Source organism: Anomaloglossus baeobatrachus, chromosome 5 (genome assembly GCF_048569485.1).
Source record: "Anomaloglossus baeobatrachus isolate aAnoBae1 chromosome 5, aAnoBae1.hap1, whole genome shotgun sequence".
Taxonomy (NCBI): Eukaryota; Metazoa; Chordata; class Amphibia; order Anura; family Aromobatidae; genus Anomaloglossus; species Anomaloglossus baeobatrachus.
The window spans coordinates 432,080,240-432,105,159 of record NC_134357.1 but is presented as its reverse complement, the minus strand read 5'-3'; the positions used below and the strand labels follow the sequence as shown (position 1 = coordinate 432,105,159).

The window sequence follows — 24,920 nt, the reverse complement described above, 5'->3', positions numbered from 1 at the left end:
GACACCGCCGCTCCGGTCACCTCCACGCAGCTAATGAGATGAGTAGCGCGATCAGCTGCTGTCAGTCAGGTAACTCGCGGCCACCGCTGGATCCAGCGGTGGCCGCGGGTAATCTCAGTGACAGCAGCTGATCGCGCTACTCATCTCATTAGCTGCGTGGAGGTGACCGGAGCGGCGGTGTCTTCTGCTGCTCCTGTCAGCTCCATGCAGCAGAGCTGGAAGCGACGCTGGAGGTCCGTGGATTACGCCGGACATGGAGGGTTTGTCGGGGTTAATAAATTGGTAATGAGGGAATTTGTTTGTGTTTTTTATTTCTAATAAAGGATTTTTTTCGGGTGTGTGTGTTTTTTTACTGTCACTTACAGATTAATCATGGAAGGTGTCTCATAGACGCCTGACATGATTAATCTAGGACTTATTGGCAGCTATGGGCTGCCAATAACTCCTTATTACCCCGATTTGCCAACGCACCAGGGTAAATCGGGAAGAGCCGGGTACAGCCCCAGAACTGTCGCATATAATGTATGCGGCAATTCTGGGCGGCTGCTGACTGATATTGTTAGGGTGGGGGGCTCCCCATAACGTGGAGCTCCCCATCCTGAGAATACCAGCCTTCAGCCGTATGGCTTTATCTGGCTGGTATTAAAATGGGGGGGGACCGCACGCCGTTTTTTTTTAATTATTTATTTATTTTTTTCACTGCACAGTATAGACACGCCCACCGGCTGCTGTGATTGGGTGCAGTGAGACAGCTGTCACTCAGCGTGGTGGGCGTGTGTGACTGCAACCAATCACAGGCACCGGTGGGGGGAGAAAGCAGGGAATACGAGATTGATTAATGAGCGGCCGGCTTTTTCAAATTAGAAAAAGCCGCCGAAGCAGTGTGAACGCCGTGCAGCGCCGGTGATCGGGGAACGGTGAGTATGAGAGAGGGGGGGACACTTCAGTCACTCGGGGGATTAGCGGTCACCGGTGAATCCTTCACAGGTGACCGCTAATCAGTACACGGCACACAGACAGAGCCGCAGCATGACTATGAAGTCGGGTGAAGTTCACCCGAGTTCATTCTCATCCCGCTACTCTGTCTTCCGAACATGTAGTAACGACATTTTGCATCACACACGTACATTTCACACGGACAACACATACACATGTCAGTTATTTCACTCACGCACACACGGACATTCCACACGCACATACGGCTAGCATACGGGATACACACGCAGGCCACACATACCATAAAAACGGACCTAAAAAACGGAAAACGGACCCGAAAAACGGCCCGTTTTACACGGACGTGGTTTTCACGGATGTGTGGCGGAGCCCTTACCAACATATGTCTAGCTCTTAGGGCTCGTGCAAACGTTGCTTTTTTTTTGCGTTTCCGCAGCGTTTTAAGCTGCAGCATCACATTGTCAAAATGCATGCGTTCTGCTTCCCCAGCTTGAAAGCAGCATTTTGAAAGTCAAAAATATGACAAAATCTCTGCGTTTAAAAAAGCAGGATGTCAATGAGTTGTTGAAAAATGCTACCAAAATGCTACGTTTTTGTTGCGATCCGCATGTTTATTTGATATAACAAAGGCAGGTCTTTCGTCTTTCTCTCTCTCTGTCAGTCTGTCTCTCTCTCTGTCTCTATCTCTCTCTCTGTCCATGTCAGTCTCTCCCTCCCACCCCCTTTCTCATACTCACCGATCCACGATCACCGACGTGGCGCTGCACGGCGTTCACACTGTGGCGGCTTCTTCTCTTTTGAAAATGATGGCTGCTCATTATTCCATCTCGTATTCCCTGCTTCCCCCGCCCACCGGCGCCTATGATTGGTTGCAGTCAGACACTTCCCCACGCTGAGTGACAGCTGTCTCACTGCAACCAATCACAGCCGCCGGTGGGCGTGTCTGTATCATGCAGTAAAATAAATAATTAAAAAAAAAACGTGAGGTCCCCCCCAATTTTGATACCAGCCAGGGTAAAGCCACACGGCTGAAGGCTGGTATTCTCAGGATGGAGAGCTCCACGTTATGGGGAGCCCCCCAGCCTAACAATATCAGCCAGCAGCCGCCCGGAATTGCTGCATCCATTAGATGCGACAGTCCCAGGACTCTAACTGGCTCATCCCAAATTGCCCTGGTGCAGTGGCAGTCGGGGTAATAAAGAGTTAATGGCAGCAGCCCATAGCTGCCACTAAGTCCTAGGTTAATCATGGCAGGCGTCTCCCCGAGATACCTTCCATGATTAACGTGTAAGTTAAAGAAAATAAACACACACACATCAAAAAATCCTTTATTTGGAATAAAAGACAAAAAACACCCTCTTTCACCACTTTATTAATTCCCAAATACTCCCCCAGGTCCAACGTAATCCACATGAGGTAGGTCCCACGATGCTTTTTGCTCTGCTACATGAAGCTGACAGTGAGCGGCCACAGACCACGACCGCTCTCTGTCAGCTCCACGAAGCAACTGAAGTTAGCCGCGTGATCAGCGATGACGTCACTCAGGTTACCCGCGGCCACCGCTCTCAGGTGGAGGACTCCAGCTGTGGCCACGAGTAACCTGAGTGACGGCACCGTTGATCCTGCTGCTCACTTCAGTCACTCAGGAGATTTGCGGTCACCAGTGAGTCCTTCACGGGTCACCGCTAATCAGGACGCAACACACAGACAGAGCCGCGGGATGACAATGAAGTCGGGTGAAGTTCATCCGAGTTCATTCTCATCGCCCGGCTCTGTCTGTGTCTGCTGTCATGTAGCAGAGCTGAATTGCTGGGGGACCGCACTGACAAAAATGCATTCAAAACGCATGTAAAATGCATGCAAAATGCATCCAAAATACAGGCATTTTGGATGCATTCTTTTTGTCAAAACGCAGTGTCAACTCTGCCAGTGGGTGTGCTTTTTTCTGCACTGGTCAGGACGCAGTGTGCGCACGAGCCCTTACTTGCTTTAGTTTCTTGTACTTTGTACAAACAGGGGCGTGCATCCCATTTTTTGAGCTGGCATTCAGTCCATATAATATATTCCAAGGGTAGGTGTCTGGACAGTCGGGTTTGGGTCTAACTCTACCTCATCTTTATTGAGGTCTGTTGACATATAGAGAGGTATTATAGAAGACCATCCCAATTGGGTACACCTTGTCATAGTTGTATGGCTTTTATGCTTTTTTGATGAAAACGGTGTTAACTAAGTCCCCTATGTTATTTACATTTACAATTAGTATTTATTTATTTATTTATTTACAACGGGGTATTTGCTCATTTTGTTTTTATCTCAGGTTTTGTCTGTTAAATGGCCACAATGTGAACATGCACCTACACTTTGCAATTATACCGACATACTCGTATTTCTGGTTCATTTCTTTGGTGTCACCATGCTTTTCATGAATAGAAGTATCCATTATAGTCTTGGAAGCTCACATGCCTATGTTATATTGTGGACAGGATGTCCCAAAAATTAAAAAACATAAAAAAACAGATTCATATCTGTTATTGATCCAAGTCATGGCTCAAACTAGCTGATGCAAGTCAATCGGTCCATGAAATAAAGGACAGCACGCTGTCTGCGTGTGACCATCATGGTATAAAAATAAATAAATTGGCGTAGGGTCCCCCCCATATTATGATACCCAGCACAGATAAAAGCATATGGCAACAGGTTGCAGCCCCCAGCAATGCATTTATCTTGGCTGCATATCAAAATAAGAGCAGCCGCAAAAAAAAAACGGCGTGCAATCCACCCCCAATTTTGATACCAAGCCATGATAAAACTGGAGGGTGGTATTCTCAGGCTGGGGAGACCCATGCTTACTGTGCCCCCAACCTAGAAATAGCAGCCGCCCAGGATTGTCGCATTCATTAGATGTGACAATCCCGGAACTTTAAGCGACTTTTCCCAATTGCTCTGGTGTGGTGGTGAAATTTCAACAGCATATTCCTGCAGCCAATCTACACCTCCTGGCAAAAAAAAGGCATCACTACCGCATGCGATATGGTGCGGTAGTGATTCGATTGTTTTTTTTGCCAGGAGGTATACATTTAGTGCAAGAATATGGTCTAAATGTTTCATCACCAAATTTGCATCTCTTGGCCCAAAAATGCAACAAAACCCAAATTGTTTTCACACCATTTTGGTGCGGTTATCTGCCTGGAGCTGTAAACTTGGTGCAGAAATCTGGTGCAGACATTTCGGCAACAAATTTGCACCTCCTGGCAGAAAACAGCACTGAAACGGAGTCAAAACATTTTGTTTTTTGCATTTTTGGGCTCAGAGATGAAATTTGTACACCATATTCATGCACCCAATCTACACCTCCTGGCAGAAAAATGCATCAAAACAGCATGCGTTATGATGCGATTTTTTTTGCCAGGAGGTGAAGCTTGGGTGCAGGAATATAGTATAAAAATTTCAGCAGCAAATCTGCATCTCTTGGCAAAAAAACAGCAGGACTCTGAACTCCCAGGAGATGCAGGTCATCTGCCAAAAGATGCAGGTCTGTGAACTCAGTGACCTCATCTCCAGCTGAGTGATGTCACCGCTCATTGTGAGGCTCAGTCTCTGCCTGAAGCTCACAGCAGGCGGTCATTGTTCTATGGCCGCTCATTGTGCCTTCAGATGCAGCAGAACTGGAATAGTCGTGGGACCTCGTGTGGAATTACATTGGACCTGGGTGCTTTTGGGGTTAATAAATTAATGAAAGAGTGTGTTTTTTGTATTTTATTTCAAATAAAGGATTTTTTGGCTGTTTGTGTTTATTTACTTTCACTTACAGATTAGCAATGAGGGAGGTCTCATATGGCTTAGTGGCAGCAGGGTCAGTGATCGCAAGCAGTCAGACAATGTCACACAGGCTGGGGGCGCGTCTGACTGCAACCAATCACAGACACCAAGGCTGCCGGTGGGTGGCGGAAGCAGTGTATATGCATGAAGGTAAATGAGCAGCCCCAGAAGAAGAATGAGTGGCCTGGAAGCAGTTATAGCCGTGATGGAGAGTATAGCATGTTTGCTCTAATCCCCTTATCCCTTCTACCACCATATTTAAGAGCTGGATTCTGGTCCCCATAGACTTATATGGGGTCCGGCATTCGGACAGATATCTGGGATCAATTCCAGGTCGTAGAAATTTTTTTTAAAGTCTGGTTAGTCACACCAGATGTTCTTTGCTGAAAGGAGTCTTTAGCATAAGATCATCCATGCAGGAAATGACTGCAAGCTCTCTGACCTTTAGAAGTTTCATGACGGAAGCAAGGACCTTGGTAAAGATCCTGGGAGCTGTCATACCTCAAGAGAGTTGACAAACTGGAAATTTGAAATTCAGCAGTAAAGTGAAAGACAGAGATACTTGTGAGAATGTCAGGGGGAGGGAGATCTTCCTTGGAATAGAACATGATGCCTAAGAAAAAGAAAAAAAGATACTAATAGATAGGAGTGACAGTCTGGAAGAGTAGCCACAGACCAATCTGTGTCCCACAAATATTGTCCAGCAGCAGGAGTCAGAAAAGTTGCGCCTCTGATGGCTTCCCACAAGAACTGAGGGCTGAGAGCTGTTGCTGGGATAAGGCCTGTCTTTAAAAAGCCTAGAGAGACGGTGCGTGATTTTGGTTGCAGTCTAGTTAGGGACTTATGTGAGAGGCCTCCCTGGCCGAACAGCACAGGCAGAAAGAAAGGAAAAGAGAAGGGAGGCTCAATGGAGCCCAGGGGAGCCCCTATAAAGCCAGACGTGCCATCAAAAGGGTTCAGTAACATGAGAAGGGAGAACACTGAACCCACAGAGGCTTCGGGGGGAGGGGATTAAGAATGTCAGGTGCTAATCACACGCTAATTGTAGAGAAAAAGACCTCGCCTCACCCATGTAGGGGCTCAGGAGAAAAATATATAAGCACAAAGAGGGTAACTCCGGCACACTAATCGTTTCCAATAGGTATATTGAAGTAAGTACACGAAAAATAGATTGCAGATCCTTTTGTTTTATTGTGCAAAAATCGTGAAAAAGGTGCTGTACAAAGTAATGTCCGCCAGGTGACGACGTTTCGGCCTGGAGGCCTTCTTCAGGTCGGACAGACTAGATTCAGTGGATAATATGTGGGATACAGATTTACTACGAGTTTCGTCTGGACCATGTAGAAGGCGCTTGTACGCTGAAACGCGTAGTCCAAGCAGGCTACCACACCTAATCTTTTTCCTTCACCGCCCAGAAGTGTGGCTCCAATTTTATGGAATTTTTTCAAAATAAAGATTTGCAAATGCAAAAATTTTTTTAATATATATCTGCATCCTCAAATTTGTCCGCTGGAGTTATAAAGTTTTTTCATCAAAATAAAATAAACTATCATGGAAAACCCCTCTTTAGGAAGAGCTTTCAGGAAGACACTAGGAGTCTTGCGCACATTGCCAGTGTTAATCAAATCAGGGTGGTGATCAATCAGAGGCAACAACATACACAGTGCATAGCTGACAGTGTATAAGGCTTGTCTGATCTCAAGTATTAAGATACTGTATATAGATATAAATAGTCTAAATGATAATCAAAGATAAAAAATACAAACTATCATGAAAGTAGGAGACAAACAGCACAGAGAAAAAGGAAAAAAAAAAGTCTATAAAAAAAATGTAGATGAAAAATAAGAGTTTAAAAATAAAAAACAAAACCCTGACAAGATACAGGTTGTATCTGACTTCTTCCAACATCAGGGTAAGGCCTCTTTCACACGTCAGTAAAAAACAGACGTTTTTCACTGACGTGTTAAAAACGCATATGTCCCTCTGTGTGCCATGATTCATGGCAAACATGGGTTCAACATGTGCTAACCGTGATAGAACATGGAAATAAACTTACCTGTCCCCACTCTTGCTGTCCGTGGTGCTGAATTCTCCCAGATGCTGTGTCCGGCTGCAGCTCTCTCCCCTCTGCATCTACTTCTGGGTCGACTGTGCAGTGCATAAATACATATGCATGGAAATAATTAGCCGGCTTGGAAGCAGAGGCAGCAGCGGCCGGAAACAGGTGAAGAGTCAGGGAAGGTGAAGTTAAAAATATTTTTATTTTCAATGTACGTGTTTTTCTGGTACGTGTTTCATGGATCGAACCACAGTGTGGTCCGTGGGACATCAGTGATGCCAGAAAAAAAACGAACATGTCTCCGTGCGGAAATCACGGACACGCGTGTACGCCGCAGGAAAAGACGGTCAGTGAAAAATCACTGTGTGTGCAGACCAATTGATTTTAACACTAGAAGTCCCAGGAATTTCAAGCTCCATAGGGTTCCAATGGTAGAAATGTTAAATGACCCCTCTCTGGGACTTCTAGTGTTAATGGGTCTGCGTATATCCGTGATTCTGAAACATATAAAAACTGTCACATGTGTACCAGAATCACTGACATGTGAAAGAGGTCTAAAACTGCCTAGTGTCTGTGGAGAGGGTACAGCACTTTATTTTATGGATAATGTCAGCTTCCTAGTAGCAGGGCCTATATCTAGAGGTGAGTGAACCTTTGGAGGTTTGGTTTGCTTGGAGAAAACGAACCGAACCTCCACTGGTCTGATCTTTGCCAGAGGAGGTTCGGTATCTCTAATTGTCTATTTGAATCTCCACCTATATACATCTAGCCATAAGCAGATTACTTCTGGGAAAGGGTGGGCGGGCTTTTTCAATTTTTTTTTTTGATACACACTACATCCGATTGTTACTTCCAGTGTGAGCCATTCAAACACTGCAAGCAGCTCACACAGGTTTCTTTTCAAACACCAAACCTCAGGTTCGCTCATCTCTACCTATAACCATAGTGCTGTGTCCCTCACTGTTAATGAAGAGAAAAGTCGGATGATGTCTTGAAGTTACAAAATTTAACTGAGCAACTAAATAAAGATAGAATCTATTTATTAAAATTTTATTAAAAGGGCATCCATAATAGTTGAGCAAGGAGACACTGTGCATAACTCCCATAGAAGTTAATGATAAATATGGAAATAACGTAGCACAGTTTGCCAATCTTTTATTCCTCTAGCAGATAAGCCTAGTGGTCTGGAAGCAGCATATTCTGTGCTCCCCATTAAAATGAACATGCTTAGATGTTTAGGCATAAAGCCTCTACAATGACAGAAGAACACCACTTTTCCCAACCCAGAAATCCTGTTAATCTGCTCTGTTCTCATTGCTAATAAATATTAATTTCTATATAAACAATATATGACAACATCATGTCCTCATCTAAATTTCCACAGTTCGCCTTTACTAGTCAGTGTGTGATAATCAGCAAGAGGTCCCCAGATTTTATTCCAAATTTACACTGTAAGTAAATGCTGGCTAATAAAAAAGTAAACAGTTTTGGTTCCAATTGCAATTTGCGTAGTTAATGTGCCTAGTACCATTCTCACTATACCATAGGCAATTGATTTCAGAACTTTATCCCCATAGCCTGATACTCAAGAGCTATAATGATGACATTGTTTAACAAAAAATCTCCAATTACAGGTATATAAAGTGGTGAAACAAATTGCTTTATGGCCTTTCATTCATGAATATAATATGAAAGTGGTAATGAATGCTTTATTGTGGTTCGCTCAAGCAAAGGAGGAACATGACATGAGATACCGAAAGAAGGACGGTCAGCAAGAATACCTACGATATCAGCTGCTGAGGATTATCCAAATAAGACATCATGTTAGCTGCAAATGAAATAGGAGTAACTTAAACACGGCCCTTTCTGTTCCATACATAAAATGAGAACAAGAGGGGATATTTTAATTTTAGATTTGGACATGATTGGGGACAATCACCTTATGGGCCAAATCATAGAAAGACCAAGTGCTGATAGATTTTGCTGACATGTCTCTTTCTGATATCTGTCAAGGTACAGTTGAAATCAAAATTCTTCAACCCCCCATTGTAAATTAGGTTTATTAGAAAAACATACAAACTCTCTTCTGTTTGCAATAAACAAATCAATGAAAAACAGCTTAAATAGCTTAACACAACCAATATAACTTCCAATTAATCACAAAATGCCACTTTTTACTGATTACTGAAGTCTCAGAATTACTCACTCCCTTCATGACCAGAGTATTTAGTACGGCTGTTATGACTTGCTGAAAACATGGTGTATAGCCAGATACCAGCTTCTAGCAGTGTTTCTAAGGAATTTTAGGTCATTTCTTATGGACATAAACTACCGTAATATTCTTGGGTTTGTGAGCTGCAACCACCTTCTTTAAAGCCCATCAAAGATTTTCTATGGGGTTCAAGTTAGGGGACTGTAACGGCCACTCCAGAATCTTCCATAAATTCTTCTGACACCAAGACTTGGTGGACTTTGAGGAATCTTTGGGATCATGGTCTTGTTGGAAGATCCAATGACGCCCAAGCATTAGCTTCTCCTAGAACTTCCTGATACTTGGTGGAATCCATCTTTCCCTCCACATGCTATGGGTTTCTAATGCCGGATGAAGTAAGGAGTCCCAGAGCATCACTAAATTGTAAACAATTCTTTTTAGAGTAAAGCGGGCTTACACGCTACGATAACGTTAATGAATTATCGTCGGGGGTCACGGTGTTTGTGACGCAAATCCAACGTCATTATTGATATCGCAGTGTGTGACACTTATGAGCGACCTTAAACGATCGCAAAAGCGGTCAAAATCGTTTGCTGCAGAGAGGTCGTCCTGAAACAAAAAATCGTTCTCTGCTTATTAGCGATGTTGTTCCTCATTCCTGCGGCACCACACATCGCTGTGTGTGACACCGCAGGAGCGACGAACATCTCCTTACCTGCCTCCCCCGGCAATGCAGAAGGAAGGAACTGGGTGGGATATAACGTCCCGCTCATCTCCGCCCCTCCGCTTCTATTGGACGGCTGCCGTGTAACATCGCTGTGACGCCAAACGAACCGCCCCCTTAGAAAGGAGGCGGTTTGCCGGCCAGAGCGACATCGCAGGGCAGGTAAGTCCATGTGACGGGGTTAAGCGAGGTTGTGCGTGCCGCCCGATTTGCCCGTGTCGCACAACCGACGGGGGCGGGTACGATCGCTTGCGATCTAACGATATGTCGTCGGGGTCGCGTCGTTAGTGACGCACATCCGGCATCGTTTGACATATCGTAGCGTGTGACAGCTACGAGCGATTGAACGAGCAAAAATACTCACCTTATCGTTGCTCATTGACACGTCGCTCATTTTCAAAAAATCAATTGTCCTTCTGCGCGCCGGTTGTTCATTGTTCCCAAGGCAGCACACATCGCTCTGTGTGACACCCCGGGAACGATGAATTGCAGCTTACCTGCGGCCGCCGGCAATGCGGAAGGAAGGAGGTGGGCGGGATGTTATGTCCCGCTCATCTCCGCTCCTCCGCTTCTATTGGCCGGCCGCTGTGTGACGTCGCTGTGACGCCGAACGTCCCTCCCCCTTCAGGAAGAGGATGTTCGCCGCCCACAGTGAGGTCGTTCGGGAGGTAAGTACGTGTGATGGCGGTTACCGACTTTGTGCGCCACGGGCAACAAATTGCCCGTAACGCACAAACGATGGGGGCAGGTGCGATCACACATGCGATCGCACGATAAATCGCCGTGTGTAAAGTGGCCGCTAGACCACTTTTGGCTATATTTCTAAATTTCCAGTCTTGGTATTTAAAGAGGATGCCCACTACTTGAACAACCCCTCATCATCCTTGTTTGCCCCCGTATAAATAAATGAGAATATAGTCACCTCTGGTGCGGCTACGGTTCCAGCGATGTCTGAAGTCGCGTTCTCTGGGACCCACATGACATTGTTATAACACGCAAGCCTCGCGACCAATCAGCCCAGCATCTGTCTCCCCACCTTTGGACATTTGAGCAGGATGTGAGCGCTGTGCTGACTCCCTGCTCAAATGTCTGAAGGTGGGGTGAAAGAAGCCGGCACTGATTGGTCCCGAGGCTCATGTGTCATAACAGAGTCACGTGGGCCTCAGGAACATTACTTCAGACATCGCAGGAACTGCGGCCGCACTGGAGGCAAGTATAGGCGTATTTATTTTTACGGGGGCAAACAAGGGTAATGAGTAGTGGTTGTCTCCAAATCGTGGACAACCCCTTTTAATGTTTTTTTTTCTTCTCATAATTGGTGGTCTTTTGATTAGGTACACCACACAAAACCTGATTGCAAATGTGTTCTGTTAGGAATTATTCTAATCAAGGGGTTGGATAATTCTGAGACTGCTGAGTCATTAAAAGTGGATTTTTGTGTTTGGAGAAACCACAAAGCATTTCTAGAAGGCTAAAACTACATATAAAATAGAAAACTACCTTGTATGCATGACTGGAGATCTGTTGGGGTTTTTTTTCCATATCAATTATAATTTAAATTTTTCCTGGAAAATAAAACAGAAGAAATGGAGCTAAACGAGAAAGCAGGATAACCTTTGATATGTTGAACAATAATGTTCTTTCATCTACAGTACATAAAAAGGAAAGCAATGAGACATTGGCGATAAAATGCATAAATAGCACCAAACTAAGTGACATAGTGACTGCAGAATTGTTGTTTTAGACTAGAAAACCCCTTAAGGCTGCTTTACACGGTACGACCGATTGTGCAATTTCACAATTGATCGTACCCGCCCCCGTCCTTTTTGCGTCACGGGCAAATCTCTGCCCGTGTCGCACAAAGTCGGTAACCCCCCGTCACACGTACTTACCTCTCATGCGACCACGCTGTGGGCAGCGAACGTCCACTTCCTGGAGTGGGAGGGACGTTCGGCGTCACAGCGACGTCACACGGGCGCTGGCCAATGGAAGCGGAGGGGCGGAGATGAGCGGGACGTAAACATCCCGCCCACCTCCTTCCTTCACATAGCCGGCGGCGGCCGCGTGACGCAGGTGAGCTGCTGTTCATCGTTCCCGGGGTGTCACACAGAGCGGCGTGTGCTACCACGGAAACGATGAACAACTAAATTAAACGATATTATGGAACCTAGCGACCAGTACACGACTTACGATTTGTGAGCGATACTGCGTCGCTAGGAGGTGTCACACAGGCCGGCATCGCCAGCGATGCCGGATGTGCGTCACAAAAACCGTGACCCCGACGATCTATCGCACGATAGATTGTCTAGTGTAAAGCAGCCTTAAATCTACTTAATCTCTTAGTTTATGTGTCAAGAAAACTTCCATTTACCTAACAGATGCCAAAAAAATGCCCTTTTGGCATCCAGCAGGCTGGTGCTCAATTTATTGAAACCTACAGAATAACATAATCGACTACTCTTTCTTTTCAGGTACTTTACAAAATACGTACATTGTGCACTTTACGTTTTCTCAACATGGACACTTATGGCAAATTATTCTACTGCAAGTATACACAGTAGCGATGTACAGTATGTAGGAGCTTTCCATTGGAAAATCTGTAATCAGACTCTCCAGTAATTTTATTGTTTAGAAAAATAACGCCACCACCAAAGGTAGGTTATGTCACCTGCTAGAAAAAAATTTCTAAACACGAATGAACTCTGACAAGATGTACATTCTCATTGGAAGTCATTCCAGGTGACTACCTAATGAAGCTATGTGAAAGAACGCTAAAGAGGTGTAAGGCTAGGGACCCACTTTGCGTTTTTACCTGCGTTTTAGGTGCTTTTTAGGTCTGTTTTGGGAAGCACCTTTTTCATGCCAAAAGGCATGCGTTTTGATTTTCCAGCAAAGTCTATGGAAAAAGTGGATTTTCTGACCCCACTTTGCGTTTCTAAACGCTGCGTTTAATTTGCATATTTTGTGGCAGCCCTGACAGCAATTGGGGCTTATTTTTAGAGTTTGACATATATTTCAAGCATACTCAAAAAATTCCTGTAAAATCAGGCTAGGGCTTATTTTCAGGGTAGGTCTTATTTTTGGGGAAATATGGTAGAACTCTTTTTCTAGGAAAAACTAAAACTTCCATTTTTTATGGTAGACTAGCATAGATAAGAAATTGGGAATGTCTTACCACACATCAAATAGGAAGAGGAGAAACAAATTAAAACTTTCCTCTGAAGTGAATGATATTTAATACCCAGAGACTGTTGGAAATCTACTATCAGGTCATAGAGTGGGGAAGTTTCCTTCCTCCTTTAAAAGTGTCAAAAGATGCTAGGTATCCAGCCCCTTATAGGTATCTCTTAGCTTTAAATAAGCACCTCCAATTTTTCAAGCCAGAGTAGGAGTGAGATGAAAAGTACATGACACATGAGGTTTAAAGTCTGGTGTAGAAAATTCCCAGGTTTATTTAAAGTGTGATTGTATTTTCAGGTGAAGAAGCAGAATACCTGTTTTTGGTGAGACAAAAATTTGCTGGAAAACTGTCCAGGACTCAAGAGCTAAACTCCATGAATAGTTAACTGCTGCCTTAAATAATCCAAAGCCACTCTGGGCCTTGATTCCAGCATCTGATATCATCATTGTCCCCCACTATTGAATGCAGATGCCCCACTTCTTTAACCAAATTTGTTGCACTAGAAGTACATCTAGGAAAAACAAGGTGGTGCGGCGGCGTGTGGGTGATGATTCAGATGGAGTGGCGGGCGCTCAGTGACAAAAATTAATTCCTGTAGGAGAGCAGAAGATAAATAGAGCTGAGAACTGAAAACAGGGTGAGCTGAAAATATTTTGCATTTTCTTTATGTGAACTTGCAGTTATAGATCGTTTCCCAAGAAAAGCAAAATAAAAGATGAAGCCTAAGGGTACGTGCCTACGATCTGTGTTCTGGACGCAGCATGTCTTCTCCTGCGGGGTCTCGAGTATTATCGGCAGGAGACCGCAGCTGCCTGTGCCCACAATCAGGGTTTGGGCAGCTGCGCACTTTCTATTAATTGTCAAAGTGGAAAACACTTGCAGCTCGGCAGGATAAATTAACGTGGGAAGCCACACCGCATGTCAGTTTATACTGCAAAAAAAAAGTACAGTGGGCATGGGATTTCTAGAAATAGAGCGGCACAGTGGCTCAGTAGTTAGTCTTGCAGCGCTGGTGTCCTGGATTCAAATCCCACCAAGGACTACATCTGCAAGGAGTTTGTATGTTCTCCCTGTGTTTGCGTGGGTTTCCTCCAGGTTCTCCACTTTCCTCTCACACTCCAAAGACATAATTTAGATTGTGAGCCCCCATGGGGACAATGTGGAATTAATAGCGCCATATAAGTGAAAAAATATTATTATTATCATCATCACTGTGCTTGTGCTGTACAACGCAGTTTTTGGACGCAGTGAAAACACAATGCGTCCAAAGCGCTGTGAACACATGATCGCATGCACGCAGCCTAAGACACACGGCGTGAAAAGCGTAGCGAGTGGAATGCGATAAAACATCGCATTCCACTTGGACCAATATTAGCCTATGTGCCAGCGCACTTGTGCGATTATTTTCTCAGCCCTAATCGGACCGAGAAAATAGTCGCAGCATGCTGCGGGTGCAATGCGATCCTTGTTTTTCTCGCACCCATTCAAGTCTATGGGGCGGGAGAAAAATCGCACTGCACTTGCAATACACCGGTGTACTGCGAGTGCAGAGCGAGAATGGCAATAGCCGGCAACGAAGGAGAGAGGGAGATAAATCCCTCCCTCCCATCCTCAGTGCCGGCCCTCCTCAGAGCCGGCCCGCCCCCCCCTCAAAGCCGGCCCGCCCCCCGCAGCTGTGGTCCGATCGCATGATCAGACCTCAGTCGCATTGACACTCGCATGACATTCGGCTCCTGCTGTGCTGCCAGCGTGAGCCGAGTGTCATGTGAGGATCGCAGTAGTCCCCCGTGTGGCCCCGGCCTTAAGGCCGCTTTACAAGCAGCGATCTTGCTAGCGTGCGTTCCTGCCCCCGTCGGTTGTGCGTCAGGGGCAAATCGCTGCCCGTGGCGCACAACATCGTTAGTCCCTGTCATACGGACTTACCTTCCCTGCGACGTCGCTGTTGCCGGTGATCTGCCTCCTTTTTAAGGCGATGGTTCGTTCGGTATCACAGCGACGTCATTAAGCGGCCGCCCAATAGAAGCGGAGGGGCGGAGATGAGCGGGACGAACATCCCGCCCACCTCCTTCCTTATTGCGTGCGGCTGCAGGTACGATGTGTTTCCTCGTTCCTGCGGTGTCACACATAGCGATGTGTGCTGCCGCAGGAACGACAAACAACATCGTACCTGCAGCAGCAACGATATTTGGGACTAGAGCACCGTGTCAACGAGCAACGATATGGTGAGTATTTTTGCTCGTTAACGGTCGCTCCTGCGTTTCACACGCAACGACGTCGCTAACGAGGCCGGATGTGCGTTACGAATTCCGTGACCCCAACGATATCTCATTAGTGATGTCGTTGCGTGTAAAGCGGCCTTTAAGCTCAGGAAAGCTCAGGCACCATTATTGTTACTTCCAGGTATGTCCCACAGGGACAGGAAACCACTGAGGCTAGGGAAGGCGATGTTTCTTTTTATCTCCATGTTTCCATTCCCAGGGATGTAATCTTTCTCTGCTGGTGTTGTCTTGGTGAAGGGGAAAATATAGATAGCTGAAGGCTGCAAACTTTACACAAAAACAGGAGAAATACTGCTGAATGCCACCTTCAAAAGTGGGCAACATAACAGATCTAAAACACACATTGAGTATTTGGTTGCCGAAATTTCTGCATGATTTCTGCATGTCTTGGCAGGAAAAATGCAGCACAAAAAGAAGCATTACTGGGGTTTTTCAATTCAGTTCAATGGGTGATAAACGCTGGCAAAAATGCTGAAAGAATTGACATGCTGAAGATTATTTTCTGCACCAAATCTGCAAGGAGAAAAAAACTCAACAAGTGCACAATGCTTCAGGATTGTCATTGACTTTGCTAGCATAAAGATTTGCATGCAGTTTTGTGACAAAACTGAACTTGAAAAACATATATATAAAAAAAAACGCAATAAAAATGCATGGTGTGCACACAGCCAAAAGGTTTGTTTAAAAATATGAATCTCATTTAATTTAGTTTAGAACCAAAAGTATGAAAATCAAATACACAATTCATCAAATTCATCTGACTTTCCATTTCACCAATTTATACTATAAGATGTATTGCAAACCAGACCTTTTTTGAGGATTCCCAGCGTGTGCTTCACATGTGTCTTATTATTATTTTGTATTGATTATTGCAACATTTTAACAAGAATTCTGTTAAACTGAACTAAAATATTAGTACTTTCATCCAGAAAACTCTGACACTTTTTCCTCACTTGTCCAGTTAATTTTTTTTTACAGCTGCCGCTATTAATAATTTAATAAAGACCATTTACAGTTTCCTATGTCACAGAATAAGGCCCGTTTCACACGTCAGTGAAAAACACTGATGTTTTTCACTGGCGTGTAAAACACGCACATGTCCCTGCGTGTGCCGTGAATCACGGCACATGTGGGTTGTCTAAGCGCAATCCGGGCTCCGTTCTCTGTGGCCCGTGATTGCACTTAGTAATCAACTCACCTGTGGGCGCTCCCGCTCTCCATGGTGCTGATCGCTCCCGCGGTGCAGCATCCGGCCGGCGCTGACCCCCGCAGCAGCTGCTTCCGGGTCGGCTGTGTCGCGCATCATGAATATGCGCGACAATAATGAGCCGGCTCAGAAGCAGCAGGGAGAACGGGCTGCAGAGGACATCGCTGGACGCCGGGTGAGTTAAAATGTTTTTTTTATTTTAAAAGCACTTTTTTTTCTGGCACGTGTTTCACGGACCACACCACTGCGGTGCACTTCATTATAATGGGTCTGCGTATGTCAGTGATTTTGGTACGTTTAAAAAAAAGCACAAACGTCCCAGAATCACTGACGTGTGAAAGGGGCCTAAAAAAGTATTGGTAGAAAAGAAAACGATGCTATACTGTGGCTCTGCAGGTTATCCAACCCGTAGACTTAGGGCTGCTTCTCACTTGCGAGTTTCTCGCAGTAGAGCAATGCGAGAAAATCTCGCATTGGAATCGGACACATGTTAGTGAATGATTCAGCTCTCATCTGCGATTTTTTTTCTCAGTCCAAATCGGACTGAGAAAAAAAATCGCAGCATGCTGCTTTTTTGCGAGTTTCTACTGCGAGTCTCTCCAATGCAAGTCTATGGGAGCGTGTAAATAATCGGATGTCACGGGACGGCACTCACACCATCCTAGTGACATCTGATTTTCTAAATACATTTCTCGCAGGTTTCCTAAAACACTGGAAACGAGCGATGTCTCCCAATGTATGTCAATCACTATTCTCTGTCAGTCGGTCTCTCTCTCTCGGTCTCTATTCTCTCTCTGTCGGTCCGTCACTATCTCTGTCCCTCTCTCACAGTCTGTCGGTCATTTTCCCCTCCTCTCTCATACTCACCGTTCCCCGATCCCCGGCGCGGCGCTGCACGGCTTTCTCACTGCTGCGGCGGCTTTTACTATTTTGAAAAAGCCGGCCGCTCATTAAACAATCTCGTATTCCCTGCTTTCCTCGCCCACAGGCGCCTATGATTGGTTGAAGTGAGACATGCCCCCACGCTGAGTGACAGGTGTCTCACTGCACCCAATCACAGCAGCCGGTGGGCGTGTCTATACTGTGCAGTGAAATAAATAAATAAATAATTAAAAAAAATGGCGTGCGGTCCCCCCCAATCCAATTTTAATACCAGCCAGATAAAGCCATACGGCTGAAGGCTGGTATTCTCAGGATGGGGAGCTCCACGTTATGGGGAGCCCCCCAGCCTAACAATATCAGCCAGCAGCCGCCCAGAATTGCCGCATACATTATATGCGACAGTTCTGGGACTGTACCCGGCTCTTCCCGATTTGCCCTGGTGCGTTGGCAAATCGGGGTAATAAGGAGTTAATGGCAGCCCATAGCTGCCACTAAATCCTAGATTAATCATGTCAGGCGTCTATGAGACACCCTCCATGATTAATCTGTAAGTTACAGTAAATAAACACACACACACACATGAAAAAATCCTTTATTAGAAATAAAAAACACAAAAAAATTCCCTCATTACCAATTTAATAAGCCCCAAAAAGCCCTCCATATCTGGCGTAATCCACGGACCTCCAGCGTCGCTTCCAGCATGAAGGTGACAGGAGCTGCAGAAGACACCGCCGCTCCGGTCACCTCCAAGCAGCAACTGAGGTGAGTAGCACGATCGGCTGAGCTGTCACTGAGGTTACCCGCTGTCACTGGATCCAGCGGTGGCCGCGCCAATCATAGGCGCCTGTGGGCGGGGAAAGCAGGGAATACGAGATTGTTTAATGAGTGGCCGGCTTTTTCAAAATAGTAAAAGCCGCCGGAGCAGTGTGAACGCCGTGCAGCGCAGCGCCGGGGATCGGTGAGTATGAGAGAGGGCAGCTAACTTAAGTCACTCGGGGGATTAGTGGTCACCGGTGAGCCCTTCACTGGTGACCGCTAATCAGGACGCGGCACAGACAGAGCCGCAGCATGACAATGAAGTCGGGTTAAGTCCACCCGAGTTCATTCTGATTGTGCGGCTCTGTCTGTGTCTGCTGTCATCTGCCATTCAGCTCTGCTACATGGCTGTCTGTGTCTGCTGTCAACGGCCATGTAGCAGCGCTGAATGGCAGATGACATAGTAAAAAATACGCATTACACACGCATTACACACGCTAGTAAAATCATTAATTTATTCAGAAATAGCATCGCACTTGCGTTGCACTCGCACCTAACGTGAACTAAAATCAGCCGAGTTTTTTTCAGCCCAGTTGGACCGATTTTACTCGCATAGATGTGTTTCCACCCTTAAAGGGAATCTGTCACCAGGTTTTTGCTCCCCCATAATGAGAGAGCAGCATAATGTAGGGGCAGAGACCCTGATTGCAGCTGTGTCACCTACTGAGTTGTTTGTTGTCATTTTGATAAAATCAATGTTTTCTCTGCTGCAGATCTAGTAGTTATACAAAGCTCATGAATATGCTGGACTCCTGGCAGCGAGGCAAGTAGTTTTCTAATGATAATATCCTGCTGATCAATCACTGATTTTACCAAAACTACACTAAGCAGCCCAGTAAGTGACACATCACTGCAACCAGGATCTCTGCCCCTACATTATGCTGCTCTCAAATTAGGGGGCAAAAACCTGGTGGACAGATTCCCTTTAAAAGGACGAGTCTTATTTGATTTAGGCCGGCTTCACACTTGCAATTAACGCGCACGAGTGCAATGCGAGAAAATCTCGCATTGCACTCGGACCAATGTTAATCAATGAGGCAGCTCCCATCTGCTATTTTTTTCTCACTCCAAATCGGAATGAGAAAAAAAATCGCAGCGTGCTGCATTTTGGTGAGTTTCTCGCACGAGTCTCTTCAATGCAAGTCTATGGGTGCGTGAATAAAAAAGAATGTCACACGGACAGCACATACACCATCCTAGTGACATCCGTTTTTCTCAATACATTTCACGCATGTAGCAGAGAACACTGTAAATGCTCCTGTACATAAGAGTACATGAGTAGCAGCTGCTGAGGAAAAATCTGATTGCACACTGACAGCACACTAATGAAAAGTGAGAAGAAATCGTCCGACTTTCTAGCATGAGAATCGGACTGAATTTACACGCACAAGTGTGATTCCAGCCTTACAGAAGAAGCTAGTGCATGTTGAGATTTTTTTCACATACAGATTCTCATCTGCACTGACCCATTGAATAACACTGGTCCGTTTTATCCACGGGCAGCACTTTAATCGTATATACGGTTGTGTAAACGTGCCCTGAATGGGAGACAGCAGAAAACACAGCTTCATCACAGCTATCACACATCAGTCTTCATGTTGCATCATTCTACAGCCATGACGCAGCATGTATGATACCATCATTTACATTACCATGCGCTGCTTCCAGAAATCAATCCTGGACTTCAGATCCCATCCGAGATTGCTGGAGGTAAGCCTGTATGGCAAAATATAGAACATGCATACATGACGCTTCCTCCTGACACAATGGCAGCACAATGTGCACTATTACTTGCCTTCCCATCTCCGTCGCCTGCCACTATGTGTTGTGCTGTCACCGAAGACATTCTTGCTGAGAGGTGAGTAAATAAAGCCCATAGCTCCACCCTCTAAGGGACAGGGCTGTCATTAGCAGAGCAGGGCATTATGGGTTGTTCCTGTATAGCTGGCACTGCTGACACCTGAGACAATGCATTCTATAAGATTCCAGGAGACACATGTGATGTGTTTGCAGCTGCCGTTGCTCGTTTCCTACAATCTATATTGGCGAGCATGCCAAGGGGCACGTATACGTTTCCCCTGCATCATACGGAAACAATGCTGTATTCTGATTTTACCATGTAATCCATACAGCACATGGAATCTTACACAAGCAGCTCCTATCCCATCTTCTGTTTCTTGGCAGCAGAAAGAGGAAGGGTTCTTCGCCTGGAGGAGGTTGGAACATGCACTGTCTGATCCAATCACCAGAAAGGACATTACACAGCAGACGCACAACAATACCAAGCCCACCCCTGCTGCTGTGCATGAGGCTGCTGTTCCTGCCTGCGGTGCTGTGACCCCTGGTCCTCCAGTGCTGTTTGCTTAGGTGGGAGTGTTCATGCATAAGGTCATCTGTCTGCTGCCAGTGCCTCCCAGCATAGGGGTGTGAACAGACTGCTGCAGCTGAACCCGGAATTGGGAAAGGTACAGTGTTTCTGACCAGGGAGGGTCATTTGCACATATTCTATTGCTTCTGAGACTAAAGTATTCTCTTCTTAATTTTCACAGGACAGCCAAACGGGAGAACAAGAGCTGCTGGATAAATCCCAGTATGTAAAGCTTTCCAACTTGTCATCATGTCTTCCATGCTGCATCCTTCTACCATGGCTCGCCACTGCAAAGATAAAGCTGAGCTCGGCATCCCCCGCAGCTTAAGCTACATCAATAACCTCTACCAACATGCACAACTGGCTGAAGGATTTGGTGGGCCAAGAGTATCCTTAATCAAAGAGCAGCACAGGTCAAGCCGGCCCCTTCGGACAGAGAATAAGGTGAGCAATAGCTGCGATCCAGAACTGCGGCCTATTATGAGGCGCAGAACCAAATCTCTGCCTAGTTCTCCAGAGAGAAAGACTGCTGCCAAATGTCGGCCTCAGTGCCATAAGGTCAGGTTTGCGGATTCACTTGGCTTGGAGTTGGCTGAAGTGAAGGTGTTCAACACCGGTGACAACCCATCCATCCCTCTCCATGTTCTCTCCCGGTTATCCATCAACTCGGACTTGTGTTGCAGTCAAGATTTCGAGGTTTCCATCCAATATTTGGAGCCCGACTTCAAGCAGCCTGTGGAGTGCGGAGACTTTTTGGAGCGTCTGCATCATTATTGCGTCTGCTTAGAGCAAGTTACTAGCTCCGAGCAGCTTGGCATTTCTGGCACCATTCGAGTGGTAAACCTTGCCTTTGAGAAAATGGTTTTAGTGAGGTATTCATTCACCAACTGGAAAACTCATTATGAAGCAAAGGCGACTTGGCAAAAAAGTGACACCGCAGTTCCTGGCACAGATGTATTCGCCTTCGTTATTCCATTACCGCCTTTTCTCCAACAAATTTGCTCTGTGGTCCAATTCGCCATAATGTACCAGGCTGCTGGCAAAGATTATTGGGATAACAACTATGGGAAAAACTACACCTTTATATCAAAGAGCCACAGACTTAAAATGCCGAAAGATTGTGAGCAGAGCTGGATCCACTTCATCTAATGCATTAACCTGTTACTGGAGAGAATAACCTGGATACAATGTGTGCTGAGGTTTGTGCACTGCGGCTTCTGAGGTCACACGGGATCATCGCTCACAATCTAGAATAATCCGTGTCATTGACACAAGTCACTGATCAGGTGATGGATCTGCTGGACTGGACTCCGTGTGCTTTGCACATGATTTTACGAGCTTGCTGTAAATTACTGTCAAGGAAATATTTGATGAATGATGTTGCTTGGTCATAGTTGGATAAGTGTTTAAAGCACCACTCTAGCGTTTTTTTTAATTGCAAAGCTGGAGTGATAATTTTAATCTAAGGTCCCTGATCCTTCTCTTCTACTCACCGTATGTTGTCTTTATCTTCTATCACCATTGCTCCGGATTGGTCTTCTGCTGTTTGTGACCTGCCGGCTGTGCCAGTGTTTCATAGAGCTAGCCAGATGTTACAACTCAATACAACTCTATGAGAGCTTCGTTCTGGGTCTCATAGACTTGCACTGAAAGCTTGTGACTTCTGGCCAGTCAGAAGTGGCGATCGCAGGATGGCGCCATGGGACCAGAGCAGCGATCATAAAAGGTGAAGATGCCGGAGAGTGAGTATAACACAGGGGGCTTGGATTAACAACACTACTCCAGCACTGGGAAAAAAAAGCGTTGGCGTAGTGCTTTAATAATGTGATAAATACATCAACTTTGTACCATTTTTCTCTAATAAAAGTGAACATGGTGCACACATAGGGCGCCAGTTATGTTCACTATTGAAGAATTTGGGTGTGAAATGAGATGCAGCAAAATTCCTATTAGATATTCATGGTCGGCACATAATATTATATAAATGTCCGGTCAGCTGAAACTTCCCTCCATTGATATCGGAGGTGTCTTGTTGAGTCCCATATTTGAGGTGTCATCTATAGAAGGAAAACCCATTAACTGGAACCTGTCGGGTCCAATATACACCCAGAACCACAGACAGCTCAGGGTGCATATTGCTAATCCCTGCCTAACTGTCCCTGTATACACTAGCATAGATAAAGAGATCTTTACAAAAAGTATTTCTAAAGATCTTTTACTGTATGCTAATGAGCTCAGGGACTAGTCACCTGGGCATTAGTTGCCCTGGCTAGTCGGCTCCATTAGCATGTTAGTAGACCCCTGTGGGCATGCTAACATGCTAATGAATGCGCAGCATCAGAGGCTGATCTCACTCACCTCCCTGCTGCCATCACGGCCGACGGTAGATTTTGGTTCAGTGCTCATGATCCCGGACTTTCGTTCATGTGCACTACTTCTGTTTGAAGCCAGGATGCGTACACCCGGCTTCATAGTGCACATGACCGAAACTCCGGGCTCATGCGTACTGCGCCGAAATCTAGCGTCGGACATGATGGCAACGGAGAGGTGAGCGCGACCATCCTCTGACACTGCGCATTCATTAGCATTTTAGTACGCCCACAAGGTCGTACTAACATGCAACTAACCCCCCTAGTCCCTGTGCTCATTAGCATACAATAAAAAATGTTCTAAAAAAAATGTTAAATCTTTAGAAATACTTTTCTAAAGATCTCTTTATCTATGCACTAATATATGCACTGTATACACTAATACAGGGACTTTAGCAAGATGCAGCTAGAACTGCTCGTGGTTCTGGGTTCTTATTGCACCTGACAGGTTCCCTTTAAACTCAAAAATTTCATTGTAAAGATTTGTTCAGCCATTAGGAGACATTTGAGCCTCCTTTTTGATAATTATCAGCAGATTTTGCTCATCAGTTATTTATATTATGGACAAAAATGGGTATTGTAAAACAAATCTCAGGTTAACGGAGAATTGTGAATTGATTCATGCTCTCCAAACCACAAGCAGTAAGGCTATGTGCCCACGCTGTGGAAAATGCGCGGATTTCTCGCGGAAAAGCCAGAAATCTGCAGCACAGCTACTCCCCAGCTATTTCTATGGCATTTGGGAAATGCTGTGCCCACGCTGCAGATTTTTCCGCAGCGGAAATCGTGCGGATTTTCGTGCGGAAAAATCTGCAGCATGTCAATTATTGTTGTGGATTTTCGTGCAGATTTGCCTATTCAATTGAATTAAAAAAAAAAAATCGCAAAATCCGCAACAAAATCCGCGTCAAATCTGCATCAAATCCGCGTGGGAAAGCTGCGGATTTTGATGCAGAAAAATCCGCAGATACAGAGTCCCGTGGGCACATAGCCTAAGGCTATTTGCCCACGGGACTCTGTATCTGCGGATTTTTCTGCATCAAAATCCGCAGCTTTCACCCGGAATCCGCACCTTTTCATAGGTGCGGATTTTGTGCAGATTTAATGCGGATTTGACGCGGATTTTGAGATTTTTTTTAATTCAATTGAATAGGCAAAATCCGCACGAAAAGCCGCAACAATAATTGACATGCTGCAGATTTTTCCGCACGAAAATCTGCACGATTTCCGCTGCGGAAAAATCCGCAGCGTGGGCACAGCATTTCCCAAATGCCATAGAAATGGCTGGGGAGTAGCTGTGCTGCAGATTTCTGGAAAATCCGCTTTTCCGTGAGGAATCCGCGGCAAAATCCGTGCATTTTCCGCAGCGTGGGCACATAGCCTTAGAATCAGAGCCTGGAAGCCCGATTGCAACCTGGTAGGTTTTATTTCTGAAATTCCGACATTTCAAATAAATCATGGTTTGAAGAGGCGGATGGAGACTGTAGGTAGAGACCGACTAGTCCGGCTTCTCTTCAGCCCAACTACAGTTAATTGACAGGTCTCTCTGTGGCTATGTATAAACATAGGAGAGACCTGTCAATCAATTACAGTAGGGCAGGGAGAAGCCAGCTGGGGCAGCACCAGACTAGTCACACCTCTTACTGTAGTCGCTGGCCTACTCTTTAAATTATATTTTCTCTAAAACGCCAAAGTGTTTCAGAGAAAAAATACCTGGCTGCAATTGCACTGTCAGACTCTGATTCACACTGTCTGTGATTTGGACTGCATAAATCAAGTGACAGATTCCCTTTAAAGCCATCTATCTACAGTTTCAGGAAAAATCTGAGTAATGCGGACCATTTCCTACAGTATGTCTTTACCATGTAATTACCTCAGAAGATACAATCAACCTTTTATTGCAAATATGATCTTAAACTATGCAAACTCTGAAAAGTTCTTGTATTTCGTATAGTTAGACTATAAAGCAATGTACAACGTCCCTGAACTATTCACAAGTATCACAATAAATACAATTTCTTTATTGCTCTATTCCTGAGGAGAGATCCAT

The 24,920-nt window shown here is 45.3% G+C and overlaps 2 protein-coding genes across 10 annotated transcripts in view; one reads left to right on the top strand and one right to left on the bottom strand.

The window, feature by feature from the left end:
• Nucleotides 1-20,480, bottom strand: part of FAM217B (family with sequence similarity 217 member B) — a 33,000-nt gene extending 12,520 nt beyond the window's left edge. For 2 of the 9 annotated variants that reach the window (XM_075350383.1, XM_075350382.1), the window contains exons 1-3: nucleotides 19,929-20,480; nucleotides 19,786-19,849; nucleotides 11,269-11,333 (exon numbers count right to left, since the gene is read on the bottom strand). Coding sequence is in view for 6 of the 9 variants with exons in the window: in XM_075350382.1 (XP_075206497.1) it covers nucleotides 11,269-11,279 (11 nt within the window). In the remaining 3 variants the exon portion in view is untranslated. The other 7 variants (XM_075350384.1, XM_075350381.1, XM_075350377.1 and 4 more) reach the window with 6 other exon arrangements.
• On the top strand, nucleotides 20,065-22,830 carry PPP1R3D (protein phosphatase 1 regulatory subunit 3D). Its single transcript, XM_075350386.1, has 2 exons — nucleotides 20,065-20,598; nucleotides 20,683-22,830. Exon 2 carries the CDS (start codon nucleotides 20,751-20,753, stop codon nucleotides 21,648-21,650), a length of 900 nt encoding a protein of 299 aa, XP_075206501.1. The 5' UTR covers nucleotides 20,065-20,598; nucleotides 20,683-20,750; the 3' UTR covers nucleotides 21,651-22,830.
• Nucleotides 22,831-24,920: the final 2,090 nt, after the last annotated feature.